The sequence below is a fragment of the Chrysochloris asiatica genome, unplaced genomic scaffold (assembly GCF_000296735.1).
Source record: "Chrysochloris asiatica unplaced genomic scaffold, ChrAsi1.0 scaffold00107, whole genome shotgun sequence".
NCBI lineage: Eukaryota > Metazoa > Chordata > Mammalia > Afrosoricida > Chrysochloridae > Chrysochloris > Chrysochloris asiatica.
The window spans coordinates 2,381,338-2,405,418 of NW_006408625.1; the positions used below are offsets into that span (position 1 = coordinate 2,381,338).

At 40.2% G+C, this 24,081-nt stretch overlaps 1 protein-coding gene across 1 annotated transcript; it reads left to right on the forward strand.

The window, feature by feature from the left end:
- The first annotated feature begins 13,794 nt into the window (after nucleotides 1-13,794).
- On the forward strand, nucleotides 13,795-21,661 carry LOC102829855 (cathepsin L1-like). Its single transcript, XM_006867631.1, has 7 exons — nucleotides 13,795-13,920; nucleotides 14,203-14,325; nucleotides 14,439-14,585; nucleotides 14,777-14,998; nucleotides 15,494-15,659; nucleotides 17,368-17,482; nucleotides 21,565-21,661. The coding sequence occupies exons 1-7, from the start codon at nucleotides 13,795-13,797 to the stop codon at nucleotides 21,659-21,661; spliced, it is 996 nt and encodes a 331-aa protein (XP_006867693.1).
- Nucleotides 21,662-24,081: the final 2,420 nt, after the last annotated feature.

The following is a 24,081-nucleotide window of genomic DNA, read 5'->3' on the forward strand; positions in this document are numbered from 1 at the left end:
CAAGGAGCAGCTGGTGAGCTTGAACCACCAACCTTGCAGTTCAAACGACTTTGCAGTCTGATGCATTAGCCCATGGCACCAAACCAGGATTGCAACATGGAATATATGAACTATGAGTGTAGAAAAATTAAAAGTTGTCAAAAATGAAATGGAATGCATAAAGATCAATATCCTACATTTTTGTAAGCTGAAATTAACTGATATTGGCCATTTTGAGTCTGACAATCATATTGTTTACTATGCTGGGAACAATAAATTGAAGAAGATTGACTTCCCTTTCATGCTCAAAAAGAACAAATTTATGCACCAATCACTAAACCCAGTGATGATGAAATGGAAGAATTCTACCAACATCTTCAATCTGAAATTGATGAAACATCCAACCAAGAAACATTGATGATTACTGGTGATTGGAATGCAAAGGTTGGAAACAAAGGAAGGATCAATAGTTAGAAAATATGGCCTTGGAGATAGAAATGATGCTGGAGGTCACACACAAAATATTGTAAGACCAATGACTTTTTCATTGCAAATACCTTTTTAAAACCACATAAAAGATGACTATACACGTGGGTGTCACCAGATAGAATACACAGTCATCAAATTGACTATATCTGTGGGAAGAGATGATGGAAAAGCTGAATGTCATCAACCAAAACAAGACCAAGGATAGACTGAAACAGACCATCAATTGCTCATATGCAAGTTCGGCTGAAGCTGAAGAAAATTTAATTGAATCCACAAGAACCAAAATATGATCTTGAACATATCCCACCTGAATTTAAAGACCATCTCAATAACAAATTTGATGCATTATACACAAATGACCAAAGACCAGAAGAATTTTGGGGTGACAGCAAGAACATCATGCAGGAAGAAGGTTATTAAAAAGAGCAAGCAACAAAGAAAAGACCCAAATGGGTGTCAGAAGAGACTCTGAAAGTTACTCTCCAGCATAGAGGTGCTAAAGGGAATGGAAAATATGAGGACGTAAAAAGCTGAACATATTGTTTCAAAGGACAGCTCAAGAAGACAAAGTCAAGTATGCTAACTAAATGGGCAAAGTTATGGTTTTAGAAAACTAAAAGGGAAGAACGTGCTCAGCATTTTTCAAGCTGCAAAAACTGAAGAAGAATTTCAAGCCTTGATTTTCATTATCAATGAATACTATTTGCAAAACATTGGATGATGCAGAAAGCATTAAAAAGAAGATAAGTCTCATTCCAAAGGGGGCGGCAGAAAGTAGAATCTCCACTGAGTGGTTTCCAATCTGTTGGGATGGGGCTGATGAAAGTAAATGGGGATAAGACTCTTGTGGTACAATAGTGAATAATTGCCTATCAGGACTGACAGAGAGAGTTGCAAATGTAAAGGCAGATGTTTTGTAACAAAAGGAGAGGAGTGGTTGATTTTGCAGTCCAGGAGCGAAGGTCCCTGGGATCATCAAGTGAGAAGAATGGAGTACAGGACCCTACCCAGAGAAGATGTGATGCCAGAAATGGTGGCAGAGATGATGACATGGAGACATGGAGCTGCTGGGGACTCTGGACTCAGGAGGGAGAGGGGCTATGTGCTGACAGCAATGGGGCAGGCTTGAAGGGTGTACCCTTTGGTTATTTGATGATGCATGGAGGGGACTGTAATCATTGCAATTAAATGAAATACACTAGGATGAATATAAAGCTGGTGTTCTCCCATGAAAACTATCACATAATTCACAATAAAAAGTAAAAAAAAAAAGATGGACGGTATACAGAGTCACTGTACCAAAAGGAAATGACTGATGTTCAATAATTTCAAGAGGTAGCATATGATCAAGAACCAATGGAGGGACTGGACTTCCTTCTACTCCAGTGACAGGGAGAGGAGCCCAGCCGGCGATTCCAGTCCATAAACGAGCAGTATTGGGGGCGCGGATGGCCGCTGTGCATCTGTTTCTAACGTGCCCCGAGTTCCGCGTCCACTCTCGTCCCTCGGCCTGAATCCGCGGAGCTTTGGGGACCTGCTCTTAGATTTCCCGAAGGAGGTCGTGGGAATGGGTACAATGATCATTGAAGATGTGGCTGTGGTCTTCACCCACGAAGTGTGGGATTTGCTGGATCCTGCTCAGAGGAAACTCTACAGAGACGTGATGATGGAAACCTTGAGAAACCTGGCTTCAGTCGGTGCAATCAAGAAATCACATGGCTGGAAGGATCACCTTCACAACCAAGGTAGACATTTGAGGTGAGTGTGAATCAAACAACAGAAATTAGTGCTTCACAAAATCTCAGGAGGTGTCATAACATCAAAATACACTGAAATGAGGGGGCTCCAAATAGTTCATGGAGAACTCCATCTTCTTTCAATTGCATCATTCTGTGAACAATTTTGATTGAGGAATTGCTGGACAAAGGAAGGTCGAATATGCGTTTCCCAACAGTCACATCTCTTTCCTTTTAAATTGTGAGTCAACTGAGAAACCATCAGTAGTGTGCCATTCAGATATGGTGGCAGGCTGCGCAGCTCTAAATGTTTGTTGATCTCCAGAGTCCTATGACATAGCCAGTCTGTGATGTAAGACTTGGTATCCATGCAGGTGTTTGGTGTTGCAGGAGTGTGTAGAGCGACACATTCATATTGGTGGTTTGCTCACCATCCTTGAATGCAGTACCAGTGATTGTTTCTTCATCAAATCAAATTCTATTAAGCAACAGATTTCATTGCTATACAATCTGGACACTTTTCTCACTTATGTTGGAAATTGCTGAGTCGTTCCAAAGTGGTTTGAATCCCTGAAGCCGACGGATGTATACGTGTTGTGTTTGCTGAGTCAGTTCTGACTTTTAGCAACCCTTTGTTGACTTTCCAAGGAGTAGCTGTTGTTACATGCCATGAAGTTGTTCCACTTTGTGGTTCAAATCTAGCTTGCCACCTAGTGTTAATCCTTCATCAGGACCCATGTATATGTGTATATGTGTATATTCCTGGTTGTAAAACGATGAGTGCCGTGAAAATTCACGTAAGAACGTTTTCGTAAGTATTCGTCACCGAAATGTTTCGAGCATATTTCACTTGGACACAATGAGCAGGAAGTCTTACACATTGATGGACATGGTAGTCGTTATCCTAGATGAATCTTGAGACAATTCAGGAAAAAGACATGCGTGTTCACTGTGTTCGGTAATGCTGTCATGCGACAACATTTGTTTCCAACACGATAACTGACTTTTTTTTTCTTGTCTCCTTGTTGAAAATGGAGTAGTTTGCAGAGGACACCATTGGTTTACATTTACACTACCTGTTTTTAACAGAATTGGTGCAATCAAAAACCTGGGTGAATATTCTGAACGCAACCAGTGTGGGGAAACCTCCAGCCCAATTCCTGGTCTTTCTGTGCACCAAATAGATCCCACAGAAGTAGATTCTTTTGAATGCAGTGATTATGGAGAAGTCTTCCTGGATCATTCCCTAGAGAACAATCGCAGTAGAGCTCACACTGGAAGCAGTACCTGTCAATGTCTGGACTGTGAAGACTGCAGGTGTCCTTCTCCTCTGACCACGCCTGTGAGCACCCATGGTGGGAAAAATACTCATAAATGTAAGATAAGTGGAGACAGGCCGCATGACTATACGGAGTGTGGGAAAGTCTCTGGTGAGGCGTCACTCCTCCCTGGACTTGTAGGAACTCACAGTGCACAGAGCCCATTTGAATGTAAAGTGTGTGGGAAATCCTTTAGGGATTCCTCACAGCAGAGTCGACATTTGCAAACTCACAGTGGAGACAGTCTCTATGAATGTAATCAATTGGGGAAAGCTTTTAGCCTCGCCTCAAGGCTCAAGAGACGTAAAACAGTCCACAGTGCAAAAAAAAAAAAAAAAAAGAACCAATGGAGAAGTCTAAGCAGCATTGAAGGAACTGGTGAAAAACAAAGGTCCAGCAATTGATGGAATACAAATTGAAGTCTTTCAACAAATTGAAGTCTTTCAACAAACTGAGGCACTGGAAGCACTCACTCATCTATGCCAAGAAATTTGGAAGACAGTTACCAAACCAACCAAATGGAAGAGTTCCATATTTTTGCCCATTTCAAAGAAAAGTGACCTAAGGGAATATGGAAATCTTCTAATAATAACATTACTATCACATGTAAGTAAAATTCTGCTAAAGATAATTTAAAATGCTTGTAACAGTATATTGATAGGGAATTACCAGAAATTCAAGCTGGATTCAGAAGAGGACAATGAATGAGGGATATCGTTACTGACATAAGATGGAGCTTGGCTGAAAGCAGAGAATACCAGAAAGATGTTTACTTGTGCTTTATTAACTATACGAAAGCTTCCAACTCTGTGGATTATGATAAACTATGGATAACATTGTGAAGAATGGGCATTCCAGAACACTTAATTTTGTTCATGAAGAACCTGTACATAGACCAAGAAGCAGTCATTTGAACATATCAAGGGGATCCCGAATGTTTTAAAACCAAAAAAGGTGAGCATTATATTTGTATTCTTTTACCATACATATTCATTCTGTATGCTGAGTAAATAAGCCCAGAAACTGGATTATATGAAGAAGAACATGGCATCAGGATTGGAGGAAGACTCATTAACAATCTGCGATATACAGATGATATAACCTTGCTTGCTGAAAGCAAAGAGGACTTAAAATATTTACTGAACATAAAAAATCACAGCCTTCAGTATGGGTTGCACCTCAATGTAAAGAAAACAAAAATCCTCATCATTGGACTGAAAATAACATTATGATAAATGTAGAAAAGGTTGAAATTGTCAAAGACTTCATTTTCCTCGGATACACACTCATGGAAGCAGGAATCAGCATGTATGGAAGACGTATTGCGTTAGACAAATCTGCTGTACAAGACCTCTTTAAACTATTAAAGAGCAAAAACATCAGTTTGAGGACGAAGGTGTACTTGACCAAAGCCATGCTATCTTCAATAGCCTCATATGTATGTGAAAGTTGGACAATGAATAAGGGAGACAGTAAAGAATTGGTGCATTTGAGTTACCATATTGGAGAAGAATATTAAAAGACGATGCACTACCAGAAGAACAAACAGATCTGTGTTGGAAGAAGTAGAATCAGAATGATCTTTAGAAGCTAGAATGGCAAGACTTTATCTCTCATACTTTGGACATGTTCTCAGGAGGGACCAGCCCCTGAAGAAGTACATCATGCTTAGCAAAGTGGAGTGAAAAAGAGAAAGACCCCCTAATGAGATAGATTGGTTTGTCTGTCCCTACCAGAGGCTTTTGCAATGAAATCTGTCTTGAAGAAATGTTACTCACCAAATTATTATTATTATGTTGTTGTTAGGTGCCATCTAGTTGGTATAGACTCATAGCAACCTTATGTACAGCAGAACGAAACACTGCCTCATACTGGGCCAACCTCACAATTGTTGCCACAACTGAGCCCGTTGATGCTGCCACTTTGCCAATCCATCTCGCTGGGTATCTTCCTCTTTTTCTCTGACCCTCCACCTTACAAAACATGATATCCTTCTCCAGCGACTAGTCCCTCCTGACAGTATGTCCAAAGTATGAGAGATGAAATTTGGCCATCCTGGCCTTCAAGGAGCACTCTGACTGTACTTCTTCCAACACATCTGTTGGTTCTTTTGGCAGCCTTTCAATATTTTCCTCCAACACCATAACTCAAATGCATCAATTCTTCTACAGTCTTCCTTATTCACTGTTCAACTTTCACATGCATATGAGGTTATTGAAAATACCATGGCTTGGGTCAGGAGTACCTTAGTCCTCAAGCTGACATCTTTGTTCTTCAACACTTTCAAAAGGTCTTGTGCAGCAGATTTGCTTAAGGCAATACATCATTTGATTTCTTGACTGCTCCTTCTATGAGTGTTGATGGTTCATCCAAGAAGAATGAAATCCTTGACAACTTCAAACTTTTCTCCATTGATAAGAATGCTATTTATTGGTCCAGTGGTAAGGATTTTTGTTTTCTTTACAATGAGATGCAATCCATATTGAAGGCTGTGTTCTTTGATCTTCATCAATAAGTATTTTAAGTCCACTTCACTTTGAGCAAGCAAGGTTGTATCACCTGCATATCGCAGGTTGTTAATGATTCTTCCTCCAATCCTGATGCCACGTTTTTCTTCATAGAACCCAGCTTCTCGTATTATTTGCTCAGCATACAGGTTAAATAAGTATGGTGAAAGAATACAACCCTTTCACACACCTTTCTTAATTTTAAACCATTCAGTGTTTCCATGTTCTGTTAGAACAACTGCCTCTTGGTCCAGGTACAGATTCCTCATGAGCACAATTAAGTGTTCCAGAATACTCATACTTCATAATGTTTCCTTAGCTTGTCATGATCCACACAATTGAAAGCCTTTACATAGTCAATAAAGCTCATGTAAATATCTTTCTGGTATTCTCTGCTTTCAGCCAAGATCCACCTGACATCAGCAGTGATATCCCTCGTTCCACAGCCTCTTCTGAATCCAGCTTGAACTTCTGGGAGTTCTCTGTCAATGAATGCTTGCAGTCATTTCTGTATTACCTTTAGTAAAACTTTACTCACATGGGATATCAAAGAGATTGTCTGATAATTTCCTCATTCTGTTGGGTCAACAATCCACATCTTCAAGGAGACAGTTGCTGGCAGAGTCTCATTGCACTTTCAAATATGCATATAAGCCTGTTTCATTTTTCCTCCCAAAAGCCTGTCTCAGTGTCTCCTGGTCTCACATCTTCATCAGGCAGAGAACAGAGGTTTTGTCTGACATTAATCATAGGATGGGAGTATAAAAGTCTGTGAAAGATCTTACTTCTTTTGAATACTATAGTAGGAAATGTTGACAACTCTGCAAATCATATTTTAAATGAATTTCATTCTATTTCTATTGACATTTTTTATTTTAACTGAAACAGTTTCTATGATTATTATTTTATTTTTTATCAACAGTGGTACCTAGAAAATCAGAAGGAATCAGGAACTGGACCCATAGAGCATTTCTTTTTTGTTTGCTGCTTCTCTCCAGACTCTGGTCCAAAATCTCTTGGGTCTTTGATCTCTACATTTTGCATCAAAACTCAGCTCCATAATTGAAATGTGTGAAATTGTAAGAGACTAGTCTCTAGCAAAGGTGCTCTGGTAGCGTAGTGGTTACAAATCGGGCTGCGAGCCTCAGGGTCAGGAGTTCGAAACTACCAGCTGTTCCGCAGGAGAAAGATGAGGCTTTCTGATCCCATAAAGATTTACAGTCTCAGAAACCCCATACAGGGTCGCTATGAGTCGGAACTGACTCCACAGCACATAACAACAACAATAAGTCTCTAGCAGCAGAATGAATAGAGGCAGAGAAAATCGATGTCTGATATGGTTATTACGCAGAAGTCTGAAAGATTTTTTAAGCCTCAAAATTAGCAGACATTAGGTGAGCACGAAATTGTCTTTAGAGCATTATTATTGTTGTGTGCTGTCGAGTCAGTTCTGACCCATAGTGACCCTGTATAGGGTTTCCAAGGAGTGGCTGGTGTCATTGAACCGCTGACCTTGTGGTTTAAACCGACTTTGCAATCCAGCGCAATAACCCACAGCGCCACTCTAGGACTCCTAAAAATTCATGTGAGGACAAGCTGGGCATGAGCTGAGCACAGTGGCATTAGGCTGCCTTTGTTTCATTAACATAAGCAACTGAGTTATTGACTTTATTATCATGCCTTTGTTTAAGAAAGCCAGATCTCATGACTTTTGAAGAAGCTAATGGTATTACTTTTCAAATTTTTTTTTTTTGAAAAGTGTTTTATTTATATTTCACTGTGAGAAATACATTTTCTCACACCTTAGGAAGCTAGAATTCTGGATTCAGGGTGTTAATTCTGAAGGAAGACTTTCTCTCTGTTGACTCTGGGGAAACTTTTTGTCTCTTCAGTTTCTTGGTTTCTTGGAGCTTTTACGTGGTGTAGTATGTGTCTTCCCCTTTCTGTGTCTACTGGTTGTTTGCTCAATCTGCCTTTTTCATATCTAAAAAGAGATTGATTTAAGACACACTCTACACTAACACTGTCTCCTTAACATAATACATAAAACCCATTTCTAAATGGGAGTATAACCACTCCTATTGGGGTTGCTCCCAGGTATGCCAATCCCACTTCTGCTCAAAAAGAGAAGGATCTTGCATTCTACTGAATAAGAATGATCAGGAGAGGCAGCATTGCGTTAATGCACCAGACTGCAAAGCCCTTTGAATTGCAAGATTGGTGGTTCAAGTTCATCAGCTGCTCCTCGGAAACCCTATACAGGGTTGCTATGGGCCAGAATCAACTCGACGGCACTTAACAACAGCAACAACAGTTTATGAGAAGGAACCCTCTCTCCCTGAACAAAGGATTTGTTGAGGCTGAAGAAGTTGTAGGTGGGGAAAAGACATCAGGTTTATTCATATGAATTGAAGAGGATTTCTGAAAAGTTGTTCATTTAGAAGGAACCATAATAGTATAATATCCATGTGCCTACAGGGAAGCCCAGTTAATACCACTATTACCCAAATTTCCACACCAACCATTAAAGCCATTGAGGAAGAAATAGAATTCTACCAACTTCTTAAATCTGAAATTGATCAAACATGCAATCAAGATGTATTGATCATTACTGGTGATTGGAATGCAAAGTTGGAAGCAAAGAGGAAGGATCAGTAGTTGGAAAATATGGCCTTGGTGATAGAAATTATGTTGGAGATTGCACGATACAATTCTGCAAAACCAATGATTTGTTCATTTCAAATACCTTCTTTAGACAATGTAAGAGATGATTATACACGTGGACCTCGCCAGATGGAATACACAGAAATCAAATTGACTAGATCTGTGGAAAGAGACAATGGTAAAGTTCCATATCATCAGCCAAAACAAGGTGAGGGACAGATTGTGGAACACACCATCAATTGCTCATATGCAAATTCAAACTAAAGCTAAAGAAAATGAAAACAAGTCCATGAGAGTCAAAATATGACCTTGAATACATCCCACCTGAATTTAGAGATCATCTGAAGAACAGATTTGATACATTAAACACTAAAGACCAAAGACCAGAAGAGTTGTGAGATGACATCAAGAATATCATACAGGAAGAAAGCAAAAGGTCATTAAGAAGATAAGAAAGAAGGAAAAGATCAAAATGGATGCAAGAAGAGACACTGAAAATTGCTCTCCAGTGTAGAAATGTTAAAGCAAATGGAAGAAATGAGGAGGTACAAGAGCTGAACAGAAAATTTCAAAGGTCAGCTTGAGAAGACAAAGACAAATATTACAACGAAATGTGCAAAGGTCTGGAGTCAGAAAACCTAAAGGACATAAGGTAAGATTTCTGTCAATGCACTATTGCAGCTGTTTTTGAATTATTATTAGGAAAATTTTACTTGCATGTGATGTTAATGATATTGTTTGATGATTTCTGCATTCCATTGTGTTACCTCTCTGTTGTTGTTGTTGTTGTAAGTGCCGTCGAGTCGGTTCCACCCATAGCGACCCTGTACAGGGTTTCCGAGGGTGTAAATCTTTACGGGAGTAGAAAGCCTCATCTTTCTCCCATGGAGCGGCTGGTAGTTTCGAACTGCTGACCTTAAGGTTCACAGCCAGATTCGTAGCCACTACGCTACCAGAGCTCCTTGGATGGGCACAAATAAGGCTGGGTCTTCCAAATTTCTTGGCATAGATGAGTGAGTGCTTCCAGTGCTGCATCAGTTTGTTGAAAGAATTCAATTTGTAGTCCATCAATTCCTTGTGCCTTGTTCTTTGCCAATGCCTTCATTGCACCTTCAACTTCTTCCTCCGGTATCATTGGCTCTTGATCATATGCTACTTCCTGTTATGGTTCAACATCAATTGCTTCATTTTGGTACAGTGACTCTGTGTATTCCTTCCATCTTCTTTTGATACTTTCTGCATTGTTCAATATTTTGCCCATTGTTGTTGTTAGGTACCATCGAATTGGTACCAACCCATAGCGACCTTATGCACAGCAGAATGAAACACTGCTCGATCCTGGGCCAACCTCACTACTGTTGCCACACTTGAGTCTATCGATGCTGCCACTTGGCCAATCCATGTCGTTTGAGGTCTTCCTCTTTTTCTCTGACCCTCCACCTTACCAAATATGATATCCTTCTCCAGCAACTGGTCTCTAGAATCTTTCAGTAACGAAAGTCAAGGCTTGAAGTTTTTCTTCAGTTCTCTCAGCTTGAGAAATGTTGAGTGTGTTCTTCCCTTTTGATTTTCTAACTCCAGGTCTTTGCACATTTCATTATATTTGGCTTTGTCTTCTCAAGCTGCCCTTTGAAATTTTCTATTTAGCTCTTTTATTTCCTCATTTCTTCCATTTGCTTTAGCATCTCCACGCAGGAGAGCAAGTCTGAAAGTCTCTTCTGACATCAATTTTGGTCTTTCCTTCTTTCTTATCTTCTTATTGACCATTTGCTTTCTTCCTGTATGATGTTCTTGATGTCATCCCATAACTCTTCTGGTCTTCAGTTGTTAGTATCTAATGCACAAAATCTGTTTTTCAGATGATTTCTAAATTCAGGTGGGATATTTTCAAAGTCATATCAATTTCAGTCTGAATTTGCATGTGAGCAATATCCCACAGTTTGTCCCTGGCCTTGTTTTGGTTGATGATATGGAGCTTTCCCACTGTCTCTTTCCACAGATGTAGCCAATTTGATTTCTGTGTATTCCATCTGCTGAGGTCCATGTATATAGTTATCTTTTATGTTGTTTACAAAAGGTATTTGCAATGAAGAAGTCACTGGTCTTGCAAAATTCTATCATGCAATCTCCAGCATTGTTTCTTATCACCAAGGACATATTTTCCAAATACTGATTCTTCTTCTTTTTTCCAACCTTCACATTCCAATTGCTAGTAAATATCAACACATTTTGATTGCATGCTTGACCAATTTAAATCTGAAAAAGTTGGTTGAATTCTTCAATTTGATCACCACTGGCTTTAGTGTTTGGTGCATTAATTTGAATAATAGCTGTATCAACTGGTCTTCCTTGTTGTTATTGTTGTTAGGTGTCATTGAGCCGGTTCCAACTTGTAGTGACCTTGTACAGGGTTTTCGAGGAATGGTTGGTGAAGTTGAACCTCCGACTTTGCAGTTCAAACTGGCCTTTCGGTCCAGTGCATTATCCCACAGTGCCATACCAGGACTCCATGTCTTCCTTGTAGGCATATGGATATTATCCTATCACAGACAGTATGGTACTTCAAGGCAGATTTTGAAATGTTCTTTTTAATGATGAATTCAATGCCCTTCCTCTTCAATTTGTCATTCCCTGCATAGTAAACCATGTGGTTATCAGATTCAAAATGACCAATACAAGTCCATTTTAGCTCATTAATGCCTAGGATATTGATGTTTATGCACCCATTTCATTTTGAAATTTTCCAAATGTCCTAGATTCACACTTCATACATCCCATGCTCCTATTATTAATGGATGTTTACAGTTATTTCTCTTCATTTTGAGTTGTGCCCCATTAGCAAATGAAGGCCCCCAAAGCTTTACTCCATTCATCATCACGGTCAACTCTACTTTGAGAAGGCAAACTTTCCGTTTAGTGCCTTCCAACATGAGGGGCTCATCTTCCAGCATTACATCTGACTCAATAGCACTTAACAACAACAAAGTTATAACAGGATTACCACAAATAGATGGCTTTTGTTGTTATTGTTAATACCATTGAGTTGGTTCCAACCCATAGCAATCCTGTATAGGGTTTCTCAGGAGCAGCTGGTGAGCTTGATTTGCCAACCTTGAGGTTTAAACCGACTTTGCAGCCCAGAACATTAACCCACAGCGTCACACCAGGACACTTTAATCCTCAAACTGATAGCTTTGTTCCTGAACACTTTAAAGCAGTCTTGTGCAGCAGACTTGCCTAATGTAATGTCATTTGATTTCTTGACTGCTACTTTCATGTTGTTGTTGTTGTTAAGTGCCGTCGAGTCGGTTCCGACCCATAGCGACCCTGTACAGGGTTTCCGAGGGTGTAAATCCTTACGGGAGTAGAAAGCCTCATCTTTCTCCCGCGGAGCGGCTGGTAGTTTCGAACCGCTGACCTTAAGGTTCGCAGCCCGATTCGTAACCACTACGCTACACTTTCATAGAGAAGTATTAATGGCAAGGGAACGCTTCTTTTCTAAGATACATTTTCTATGGTGACTGTTTCTTATGTAATAAACAAAATACAAATGTTTAGAAATTTTTTTGGATTAAGTTATTGAAATCCTAAATTTAGTATATATATCCTCCATCTAAAACCTTTTCCCAAACTGTGGGACTGAGATGTGTGTACTCAATGTCATTAAAGCACTGAATTTCAAAACAAGCACCCTTTTCCATACTGAGAAAGACCATAATGCAAAGAGGAGAATGACAAGTTGTTTCCATCATTCTTAACCCCTCTAATTCTTCTTAGGAAAAGTTATTTATTTTTGTAAATAACTCATTTCAAAAGTGGCGTTTTGGACACTGGCTTTCCTAGCCAGTTTTCCTAAGACCCAGCTTCCTCCTGTCGGAACTCACCATTGTTTGCATTAAACAGGACAAGTAGACTGGAGCTTACTTGTTCTCAACCCTCAAGGAGTTTTTTAAAAAGAAGTCTAGGGCAAATGACCTCAAGGTTAGTCTGAAATTCCATTTTGGGTTCATTGCAGCCTTCTTTGAGCACCTGTGGAGCACATCAATTCAGGGTAATTACTTTATTGGAGCCCTTTAGATAGGCTTGGATTCCTGTCTTGCTTCCCCCATACCCTCCAGCGGTCACTGAGTCAGATCCTGCTCTGCATCACAAGCCTAGGACTGCAGTCTTTATGCCCTGAGGTCAGTGCAGTGTGGGCGGGGTGGAAGTCAGTGTGGGCAGGGCCCGTTAGTCTCTGACCTAGAGCTTTAAAAGCTTGAAGGATGGTCCCAGACCAGGACCACAGACTTCAGACACCCTGGTTTACCTGCTTGTGTTGCCTGAGCCTGCAGGAGCTACTTTCTCTGCAGGTGAGCACTCTGGCTGGGGTCTAGAGGCAACTGAGACAGACCTAGGAGGAGGGACCCCTGTAGGGACACCAGTGTGGCTGCAGCTGCCACCCAGGGAAAAAAGCATCTGCCTGAGGCTGGAGAGATCCGCTTCAGACTGGCCCCCATCCCTGTTGGTCCAGGTTAGGGTTGAGAGGGAGGTGGTTGGGGAAGTCTTGGTGGCTGAACCTACCCCAAGGTGGTCCAGAGCAAGTTAGGCAAGATTGGCCCAGTAGGCAGCTGTGCCACAGTATCCTACTCCCACACTGTGCTGTCTCTGTGCCTGCTCTGATCCATGTACAGTAACTTGACTGTACATGCCAGGGTTTGTGAGATGAAGGGGATGTTGTTGGGGATACTGGTGACCCAATGTGAGGATAGAGTTCTTCTGTGGCACTGTAGGATAATTGCTGGACTGCTAAGCACAAGGTCAGTGATTCAAAGCTGCCTACCACTCCTCAGAAACCCTTATACAGGATCACTGACTCGATGGCACTGACAGCAACAGCCATGTGAGGATGGTGGAGCGGTGGGGGCACCCCTTCCCCTCTTTTCTGGGAAAGCTCTTCAGTCCGTATCTTCCTCCCACAGTCTTTGCATAAATCCTGGGAAGATAATTTAAATATTTTTTCTTCTCCTTGGTAGTTGTAACTTTTCAGGAGGTAGTAAGTTGGCTCTTTAAAAAGTTGGTTAATCAGATACTCATTTCTTTTCCATTGTTAGGTTTTGAAACATGAATCCTTCACTCTTTCTGGCTGCCCTTTGCATGGGAATAGCCTCAGTTGCTCTAAAACATGATCAGACTTTAGATACAGAATGGTACCAGTGGAAGTCAACACACAAGAAACTATATGGCATGGTTAGTATCACCTGAAACTGCCCAAAGGGATCCCAGATAGAATGGTCCTTGCTGGTTGCAAGTTGGCAGCCAGACAAGTTTTTCTAGAGGACAGCTCTCATGAAGACCCATTGTTGTATGCAGAGTGGTTTGCACATGTCCCTGCTATGTCAGATCTGGGAGAAGAGCACTCCAAGGCTCAGAGCTGTCTTTGGCCATGGTCTCTTCCAGCTACTGATCCACTTGTTGAAGAGGGTTGGGTTTTAAGTGGGAACAAAGACAATCAGTTACGTTTGCTTCTAGAATGAAGACAGTTGGAGGAGAGCAGTATGGGAGAAAAACGTGAAGATGATTGAACTACACAATCGGGAATACAGCCTAGGGAAACATAACTTTACAATGGCCATTAATGCCTTTGGTGACATGGTGAGTGTGGCATTTATTGATTGTGGATTATGAAACTCTTTGCACTTCCTTGCCTCAGTACATTAGCAAAATACTCTCCTGCGTTTTCACCATTTCATTTACTTTCTTTGAAGACCAATGAAGAATTCAGACGAATAATGAGTGGCATTCAAATCAAGAAACATAATGAGAAGGGCATATTCCATGAACGTTCGTCTGGTGATATCCCCAAATCTGTGGACTGGCGTAAGAAAGGCTACGTGACTCCTGTGAAGGCTCAGGTATGTCATGATTCAGATTCAGATCCATCTCCAATATTAAAGCCAAAATAGAACTGACCTCTTTGCCACTCAATGGAGAGACATACAATTGGCATTTTCTTTTTTATTTATAGAGTGTTGAGATTTGTGGTCTATTGTCAGTCTTTCTGTTTTGTCTTGTAAACTGAAAATTGTTAAAATTATCTTTTCAGGGTCATTGTGGTTCTTGTTGGGCCTTTAGTGCAACTGGTGCTCTTGAAGGACAGATGTTCCGAAAAACTGGCAAACTTGTTTCCCTCAGTGAGCAGAACCTGGTGGATTGCGCTCGACAAGGCAATTATGGCTGCAATGGTGGCTACATGAATAATGCTTTCCAGTATGTTAAGAACAACAGGGGCCTTGATTCAGAGAAAGGCTATCCATATACTGCAACGGTAAATGGAGCTTCTTATCTGGTTCTCGTTCCAAATCTTTGGATGGGAAGTTGAATATTTTCAAGGATAAAACACTTTATTCAGTCAGCTCTCACATTTCAGATGGTAGAATCTATATCTGCAGCTGTCAGAACTGTCACTATACATTGTTAGCTTTTACTGAATTCTCTGATTAGACAGTACACAGCTAGAGGATGGTCTATGTAATGTGGAGAATACATTTCTCCAAAGAGAGAACAAAGGCACGATTTACTGGTTAGAACACATAATGCTCCTCTCACTAAATCCTCTCTAGAGGAATCTCACTGGGGAGACAGTAGCTGAACTTTTTATTTCAGACTCACCAATTGCAGTTCACTTCTTGCTGCTACTTTATAACCAGATTGACTTGAAAATCATTAAGATACAAATTATTGAGTCTTGAGATCCTAAAGCTCATCTTCACCCAGAGGTGGGAAGTAGTAATTGTGTTTCTTTCTTGTTTACCTGTAAAAGGATCACAACGTTTGTCACTACAAGCCTGAGTATTCTGCTGCCAATGTCACTGGCATTGTGAACATCCCTCATAATGAGGGTGCACTGATGGAGGCGGTGGCAAGAGTGGGTCCCATTGCTGTTTGTATTGATGCAACTCAGGATTCCTTCAGATTCTACAGATCAGGTAGGCATCTTTCTTTTGTTGTCAAAATTAGGCAGATAAATTAAGAAACTACTGTGCAATGCCAGTGTGACCAACTCTTTTGCGTGTAGAATTCAGTGAAGAATTTTGAGTGGATTCATTAAACAGTCTGTATATTCTATATTTGTATATGATGTTTCCATTTGACATCACTTTAAGCATTGTTCCCATGAGAGCAAGTACTTTTGGAATGGCTACATAATTAAGTCCATAAATCTGCTGTTAACTAGTTAACTATACCTTGTTTCATTACAATGATGATAATCCCCTCCATGTTCCATCAGTTAACAGGATTTCTCTCTATCCACTTTAGCTCCTTAAAAAAAAAATTTTTTTTAAACACTCAGGTATGTATAATAATTTACACCACCAAAAGGCACATTCTGCAAGTCTGCCTCCTGGCCGCCAGCTCTCAGTCCCTCTCTTTCCATGAATCTAGAGTCCTCAGTTGCTCCCTCTCTTCATGTCCTCATCTCTGGTGTCGCTACTTCTCTGGATAGGGTCCTGCATTCCATTTGTGCTCTTCTCCCTTGATGGTCTTCGGGTCCTCTGTTTCTGGAATGTAAGGTTAACTACTCCCACGTTTTTGTTACCAAACGCCTACGTTTACAATTGTGACAGTCGTAATTAGTTAGTCATGATAACAATTACTGGCTGATCCTTTTTCAATGGCTGGCTTTTCAGAAGTTTATCATTAGGCTTGCAACCGGGTGATTAGAAGCCAAAACTATTAAACAGTTTGCACCACTCAAGGATTTCCATTGATTTTATAGATCTCTAGCTTATTTTACTTTTCCTACTATTGCTGGACTGATAAAATTTTTCCAAAGGGTTTTTACTTCTGTAAATAAAACTGAAAAAAAATCCCTTGGCTATTTTTGCATTCTGAGTTATTTCCTTACAACGGCATACAGGGAGTAGAATATCAAAAGAATCAAACCCACTCTTCGATTCAGACTCATAGTGACCCTCTAGAGGGTTTCCAAGACTGTACATCTTTATAGGAGTAGACAGCCTCATCTTTCTCCCCAGGTGGATCTGAACCGCCAATCCTGAGATAGCAGCCCAACACCTAATCTACAGCATCACCAGGGTTCCTTATAGAATACTCACTGCCATCAAGTCAATTCGGATGCATAGTGACCCGGTATAGGGTTTCTGAGGCTGTAAACCTTTATGGGAGAGAAAGCCTATTTTCTCCAAGGGGCAGTGGCTGGTTGGTTTTAACTCCAATCTTAAGGTTAGCTGTCCAGTGCTTATCCTCGAGCGACACTAGGGCACTTTCCTTATAGGACATTGTTGTTGTTTAGTTCCATCTAGTCTGTTACAATTCATAGAGACCCCATGTAGGGTTTCCAAGGAGCAGCTGGTACATTTGAATTGCCAACCTTGCTATTAATTTTTGGTTAGCAGTTCAGTGTTGATCTGCAACACCACACCAGAACTCTCCTTGGAGAATGACAAGGTTTAAAAGAGTAGTCTTTTATACCTCTTAGAAAGTTGTTTACCAAAGGGATAATGCTAATTTGTATTTCTGTTATTCTTAGACTAAGGTATAAATCCACAGAGTTTTGATAAAAATGAGTCTCATCTGCAATTATGATGCTTCCCTGATTTTCAAGATGCTTCCCTTAATGTGGTTGATAGTGTGAATTAGAGTGTCTCATGCCAACATTTATTTCTCTTCCAGGCATTTATTCTGATCCCAAATGCAGACATAATTTGAACCACGCTGTCCTTGTGGTTGGCTATGGTTTTGAAGGACCAGAATCAGATAACAATAAATATTGGCTTATCAAGAACAGGTAAAAAAAAAAAAAAGTTAAATATTATACATGTAATTGAAATGGAAAAGGGATTTTCTGTTTGGATATAGGTCCACAAGCTCTTAAGCACAATTCTAAGTTCCAGAAGACTTCCTCCTTCTTAGAGTGTTATAGATTGAATTGTTGTCATTGTCATTAGGTCCCATCTAGTCAGTCTGACTCATATGTTTAACAGAAAGAAACACTATCCAGTCCTGCGCTCTTCTAACAATTGGAATGCTCGAGCCCATTGTTACAACCACTGTGTACATGTATCTCATTGAGTGTCTTCCTCTTTTATCGCAGAACCTCTACTTTAGTAAGCATAATATCCTACTCCAGGGACTGGTCCCTTCTGATAACATGAGAGGAAGTCTTACCGGCCTCACTTCTAAGTGGCATTCTGGCTGCTCCGCTCCCAAAGCAGATCTGTCTGTTCTTAGTATAGTCAATGTTCTTCATCAATTCCATAATTCAAATGCATCAATTCTTCCTTATTCATTGTCACATGCATATGAGGCTATTGAAAATACCATGACTTGGGTCATGTGCACCTTAGTCTTCAAAACAACTACTTGCACTTTAACACTAAAGAGGTCTTTTGTAGCTGATTTGCCTGCCCAGTGCAATATGTCATTTGAGTTCCTGACTACAGCGCCCATAAGTATCAATTCTAGATCCCAAAAAAATGAAATCCCTGACAATTTATATCTTATCTCCATTTATCATGATGTTGTTTATTAGTTCAGTTGTGAGGATTCTTGTTTTCTGTACATTGAGTGGTAGTCCATACTGAAGGCTGTATTCTTTGATTTTTTATCAGCAAGTACCTCAAGTGCTCATTACTTTAAGCAAACAAAGGAGCCTTTCTCCAATCCTGATGCCACATTCTTCTCCATATAGTCCAGCTTCTTGGATGATTTGCTTAGCACACAGATGGAATAAGTATGATAATCAGTAATAAGAACCCATACCTTTCCTGATTTGAGACCATTCAGTATCTTCTTGTTCTGTTCTAACAACTGCTTCTTGGTCTGTGTTCACGCACTGCATGAGCACAATGAAAGTGTTCTGGAACTCCTACTCTTTGCAGTGTTATCATAGCTTGTTGTGATCTACACAAATGCTTTTGCTTAGTCAATAATACACAAGTAATCGTCTTCCTGGTATTATCCGCTTTCAACCAGGATCCATTAGACATCAGCAATGATAGCCCTAGGTTCATGTCCTCTTCTGAATCCAGGTTTAATTTCTAGCAACTCTCTATCAATGTACTGCTGCAACAGTTTTTAAATTATATTAATCAAAATTTTACTTGCATATGTTTGGTGATTTCCACATTCTATTGGGTCACCTATGAATGGGCACAAATATGGATCTCTTCCAGTCAGTTGGCCACGTAGTTGTCTTCTAAATTTCTTGGCATACTAGAGAGTACTTCCATTTCAATTTGTATTCCACCAATCCCTGGAACCTTGTTTTACATTAATTCTTTCAAAGCAGTTTGGTCTCCCTTCAATGCTACTGGTTCTTGATCATATTCTACCTCTTGAAATAATTGTCAAATAATTATTTTTAGTTAGTGACTGTCTATTCCTTCCATCTTCTTTTGATGCTTCCTGCATCATTCAATGTGCTGCCCATAGAATCCTTTAATATTGCAACTCAGGACTTGATTTTTTTTCTACAATTCTTTCAGCTTGAGAAATGCTGAGTTTGTTCTTCCATCTTGGCTCTAGAACTCCCGGTCTGCACTTTTCTTTGCCTTGTCAAGCTTCAATTCAAGGGAAATTTTCTGTTCCAGTTCTTTTATTTTAGCATTTCTTCAAGTCAGTTTAGCTTTTCTACACTCAAGAACAAGTTTCAGAGTCTCTTCTGACATCCACTTTGGTCTTTTCATATGTGATGTTCTTGATTTTGCCCTTCAATTTGTCTGGTCTTTGATCATTAGTGTTCAAGTATCAAATCTGTTCTTGAAATGGTCTCTAAATTCATGTGGGAAACACCAAAGGTCATATTTTGACTCTTGTTGTTGTTGTTGTTGTGATGTGCTGTTGAGTTGGTTCTGACCCACAGCAACCCTATATAGGGTTTCTGAGGAGCAACTGGTGAGCTTGAACCACTGACCTTGCAGTTCAAATGGCTTTGCAGTCTGGTGCATTAACTCACAGTGTCACACTAGTACTCCAAGAATTAACCAGGCCAGATCCTGCTTAGCTTCAGAGGTCAAACAAGATCGGGCACATTCAGGCTGGTATGGACCTATGTAGACATGCTTTAATTGTTTTTAGCTTCAGTGTGAACTTGCATATGAGTAAATTGATGGACTGTTCCACAAATGACCCCTAGCCTTGTTTTAGCTAATGGTAGTGAGTTTCTTTGTTGTCTCTTCCCACAGATGTAGTCAATTTGTATTCCGTCTGGTAATGTTCACGTGTATAATCACCATTTATGTTGCTAATAAAATTCTTTGCAATAAAGAAGTTGTTGGTCTTGTAAAAATTCATGTGATCCCAACATCATTTCTATCACAAGACCATATTTTTCAATTACTGATCCTTCTTCCTTGTTTCCAACTTTCACATTCCTATCACCAATAATTATCAATGCATCTTGACTGCATGCTTGATCAATTTCTGACTGAAGAATTTGGTTGAATTCTCCAATTTCTTCATCATTGGCTTGGGTGGTTGGTTCATAAATTTTAATAATAGTTCTATTAATTGGTTTTCCTTGTAGGTGTGTAGATAATAACATATCACAGATAACATTATATTTCAATATAGATCTTAAAATGTTCTTTTTGAAGATGAATTTGATGCCATTCTTTTTTAATTTGTCATTCCCAGAACAGTAATCTGTACGATTATCTGATTTTAAATGGACATGTCCATTTCAGCTCACTAGGGCCTAGGATAGCAGTCTTAATGAGTCCTATTTCATTTTTGATGACTTCCAATTTTCCTAGATTTATTAGACTTTGTACGTTCCATGTTCTCTTTATTAATGAATGTTTGCTGTTTCTTCTTTTTGTGAGTTGTGTCACAGCAGCAAATTAAGGTCCTGAACATTTTGCTCCATCACGTCATTAAAGCTGATTCTACTTTAGGAGGCAGCGATTCCTCAGATGTATTTGAAGTGTCTTTCAACTGGAGAGGCTCATCTTTCAGCGCTATATCAATGTTTCACTGATACTCATAAGGCTATTTCCTCAGATGTGGACTGCCTGTTCTTTCTCTGTTATAGTCTGGAAGCTCCACTGGACCCTGTCCACCATGGGAGACCCTGTTTGTATTTGAAGCACTGGTGGCCTGGCTTCCAGTGTCACATCCCCTATAATTGGCACCTTGAATTCAGACTTCTAGCCTGTTCAACCATGAGAAAGCCAGTTTCTGTTTGTTAAAGTCACCTGGTGCAGTGCTGCAGGGTCATGTGCTTGAACAGCAAGATTGGTTGTTCAGCTTACCAGCTGCTCCTCAAACCCCATACATGGTCACTATGAGTTGAAATTGACTCAACAGCCCTTAACAACAACAAAAGCCACCTACTTCTGGTAATATTGTTAAAGCTTTGCTGTTGTTGTTAAGGGCTGTTGAGCCAGTTCAGCTCATTGTATAGGGTTTCAGAGGAGCATCTGGTGGGTTTGAACAACGGACCTCAGGATTTGCAATCCAGTGTTTATACTATATCACCGCACCAGGACTCCCTGTTACAGCAGCACTAGATAATTACAACAGAGAAATATGTGTTTACAAGTGTCTGTCTCCAGCTTGCTATGTAGTATTAACATGGTATTTTTCACATTATATTTCTTAATGCTGAAAGACCTGGTCCTAAGGTTTCTCTTCTTAGTTCCATGAAAGGTCATCGATTGAGGCTGGTATATACAAGTTAGGTTTAGGTATCAACAATTTATACTTGGCAAACACCTGCCTTTCCTAATTCTCTTAAGTGTAAAAGACCAATGGCCTCTGTCCCACTGAAAAATTTTAACAATAATAGTAAGTATAAGATGTCATTGTTAACAAAACTAAAATGTCCATGATATTTCACATAACAAGAAAACCCTGCTCTTATTTCAGCTGGAGTAGTAGTTGGGGCCTACATGGCTACATAAAGGTGGCCAAAGATCGGAACCTCTGTGGAATTACTGACTTGGCCAGTTACCCCACAGTGTGATATGATGTACCTGGATGACAACGGTCCAGGGCCAACCACCATCCTCCAAGGACATCATCTGCAACTGACCTGCCCTGCTTGTCTGAGATAAAATGCTTGAATCATTGATCATTCAAGTTGTGATTTGAATTCTGTGACATTTTATATTAACTCTACTTTAATTACTGCTGTAAACAGTTTTGCAATACTGACTTGTTATTTAATGTTAAGACTTTTGAGTTTTCATTTTAGAAAGAATAATGTATAGAAAGTCTGGCTTTTTAAATAAAACTTACATTTCATGTGTTGAGGAGGGACTTCTTTGTTTCTTTGCATTAACTGTCATGTAGTAGAAACGTTGTTGGGCTATGAAGGCATAACTGAATGTGCCCACAGCATATCAGGAGGAAGGCACAGGATGACCTCTAGATTTCTAGTTATGAATTGGCCGGCATTTTCAGTTCCTGTCTGACCCAACTCTTGAATGGAGCAAATTTTGATAGATGATCTAGAAGGACCCATCTCAATTGTTTAAAGAAAATAGAAACTTAACTAGAAAATTTTAAATTAATGAATTAATTAAAAATGTAATTACCAGTGATTTAAATACTCGAAAAGCACCTTAAAGATTGTCTTTGCTTGACACAGGATGATCATAACTCAGTGAGGTTACAGGCAGTTTCTGAAACATCTTCCCAAATTACTGGTAAAGACCACATGGTTGAGTAAAGACCAGACACTGGTAGATTTCAAAAGCTGTTTGGTCTTTGCTGGTAATAGCTAGAGAAATGGGTTTATGGTCCAGAAACATAAACTTCCATGTTTGGGGCTGGGATTGAAAAAGAGTCCTCTGGCTGAAGGTGAAGAAGTGAAAGGGACAAGAGGTAAAGAGATACTTAACCCTTAGCATTCAACTACTAACCATGAAATGTTGGGGGCTTGATCCCACCCAGAGACACCTCAGAAGAAAGGCCTGCTAATATTAAAAACTCTCGAGTGCAGTTCTACTCCGTACACACAAAGATGCCGTGAATCAGAATCAACTTGATTGCAACTAGCTAATCCCTAAGTGGAAAAGAAAAGTAAGCAGAAAAATCTACCTACATTCGGCACGCTTTTCAAAGTCTCTTTTTCCATTCAGGAAGAAAACCTCTGTAACCTCTGTCTGCCCAAGTCCATTTGTGTTGGGTCATGTGACAACTCAAACTTTTTACCTAAACTGACAGCTGTTGCATCAGGAGGGAGACTCTTTGGAGTTTTATAATAATGCTAGCAAGTGTGGTTGCCAAAAGACTTGAGAGGCTCCCAAGGTTGAACACTGTCTGGGAGGGGACTTAGATTTGGTAAGAACTAGAATTCCTATAACACCCACTATGTGCCCGTCAATCATCACAACTGGAAGAGACAGTCTCTGATCTCAGGAGCTGGGTGCTATGAGTCAGAGCCAAGTGGTCAGCGCAGACTCCCAGAAGGAAGGGAAATGTAACAAGAGCCCAGAGAAGGAGCCAGTCTAAAAGGGAAAAGGGTTGTCTTAGTAGAGACTGGCAAGTTGGAGCCGAGATGAGACTTTGCGTGGAGAACCTGCACTGGTAATGTATTGATGGGTCTGGGGCCAGGGATGAGGGACACAGGAGAAAGACTGTACTGCTTACTGATTGCTGTAAAACAAACCACCCCAAAACTCAGAATCTCAGAGGAAACAAACTTTTCTCTTTTACATTTCTTGACTTGGGCTGTACTAAGCACTTTTCGCGTATCTGATGGTAGATGTTGACGCTAGTTACAAGTTCAGCTAGGTGGTTGACCAGATCACCAACATGTAGTATGGGCTTCTCTCAGCATGAAGGTTGGGTTTCAAGAGGGAACAAATCCAGCCTAATAAAAGTGCCAAGACAACTGAAAGGGTTTTTATGACCTAGGTAGAGCAGTAGCTAAAATGCTCCGGTGCTGACTGATATGCGTGTGTAGTCGTGGGATGAGGGGAAGGGGGAAATGAGGAATTGAACCCAGGCTGCTCTGTGAGAGAATGATGAGGCAGTCTGCTTCCATAAAGGTTTACTCCTTGGAAACTATGGGGCGGTTCTTCTCTGTCTTAGGTGGTTGCTATGGATTTGAATAAACTCAATAGCAATGGGTTGGACTTTATTTCTTTTGAACCCAAAGAAAACTGCTGCTGAGTTCTGTTGGGCAGACAAGATTCCTTCTTGATTGGGAAGTGGCAAGGCCATTTGGGATGGAAGATACCACCATGCCATCTTAATAAATAACACCTGCCACATTTTCTAGGAACTTTCTCCAATAAAGAACTTCTTTGTGACTCATCTTGTTTTTCCACAAGAGGTTAGCTCAGAGTGCTGTCCATGGACTCCTGGAACTGAAGCCTAAGAGTCTAAGGAAACTTATAGGTGCTGAGCTGAGTCAAAAGGTGAAGCCCACTCAAA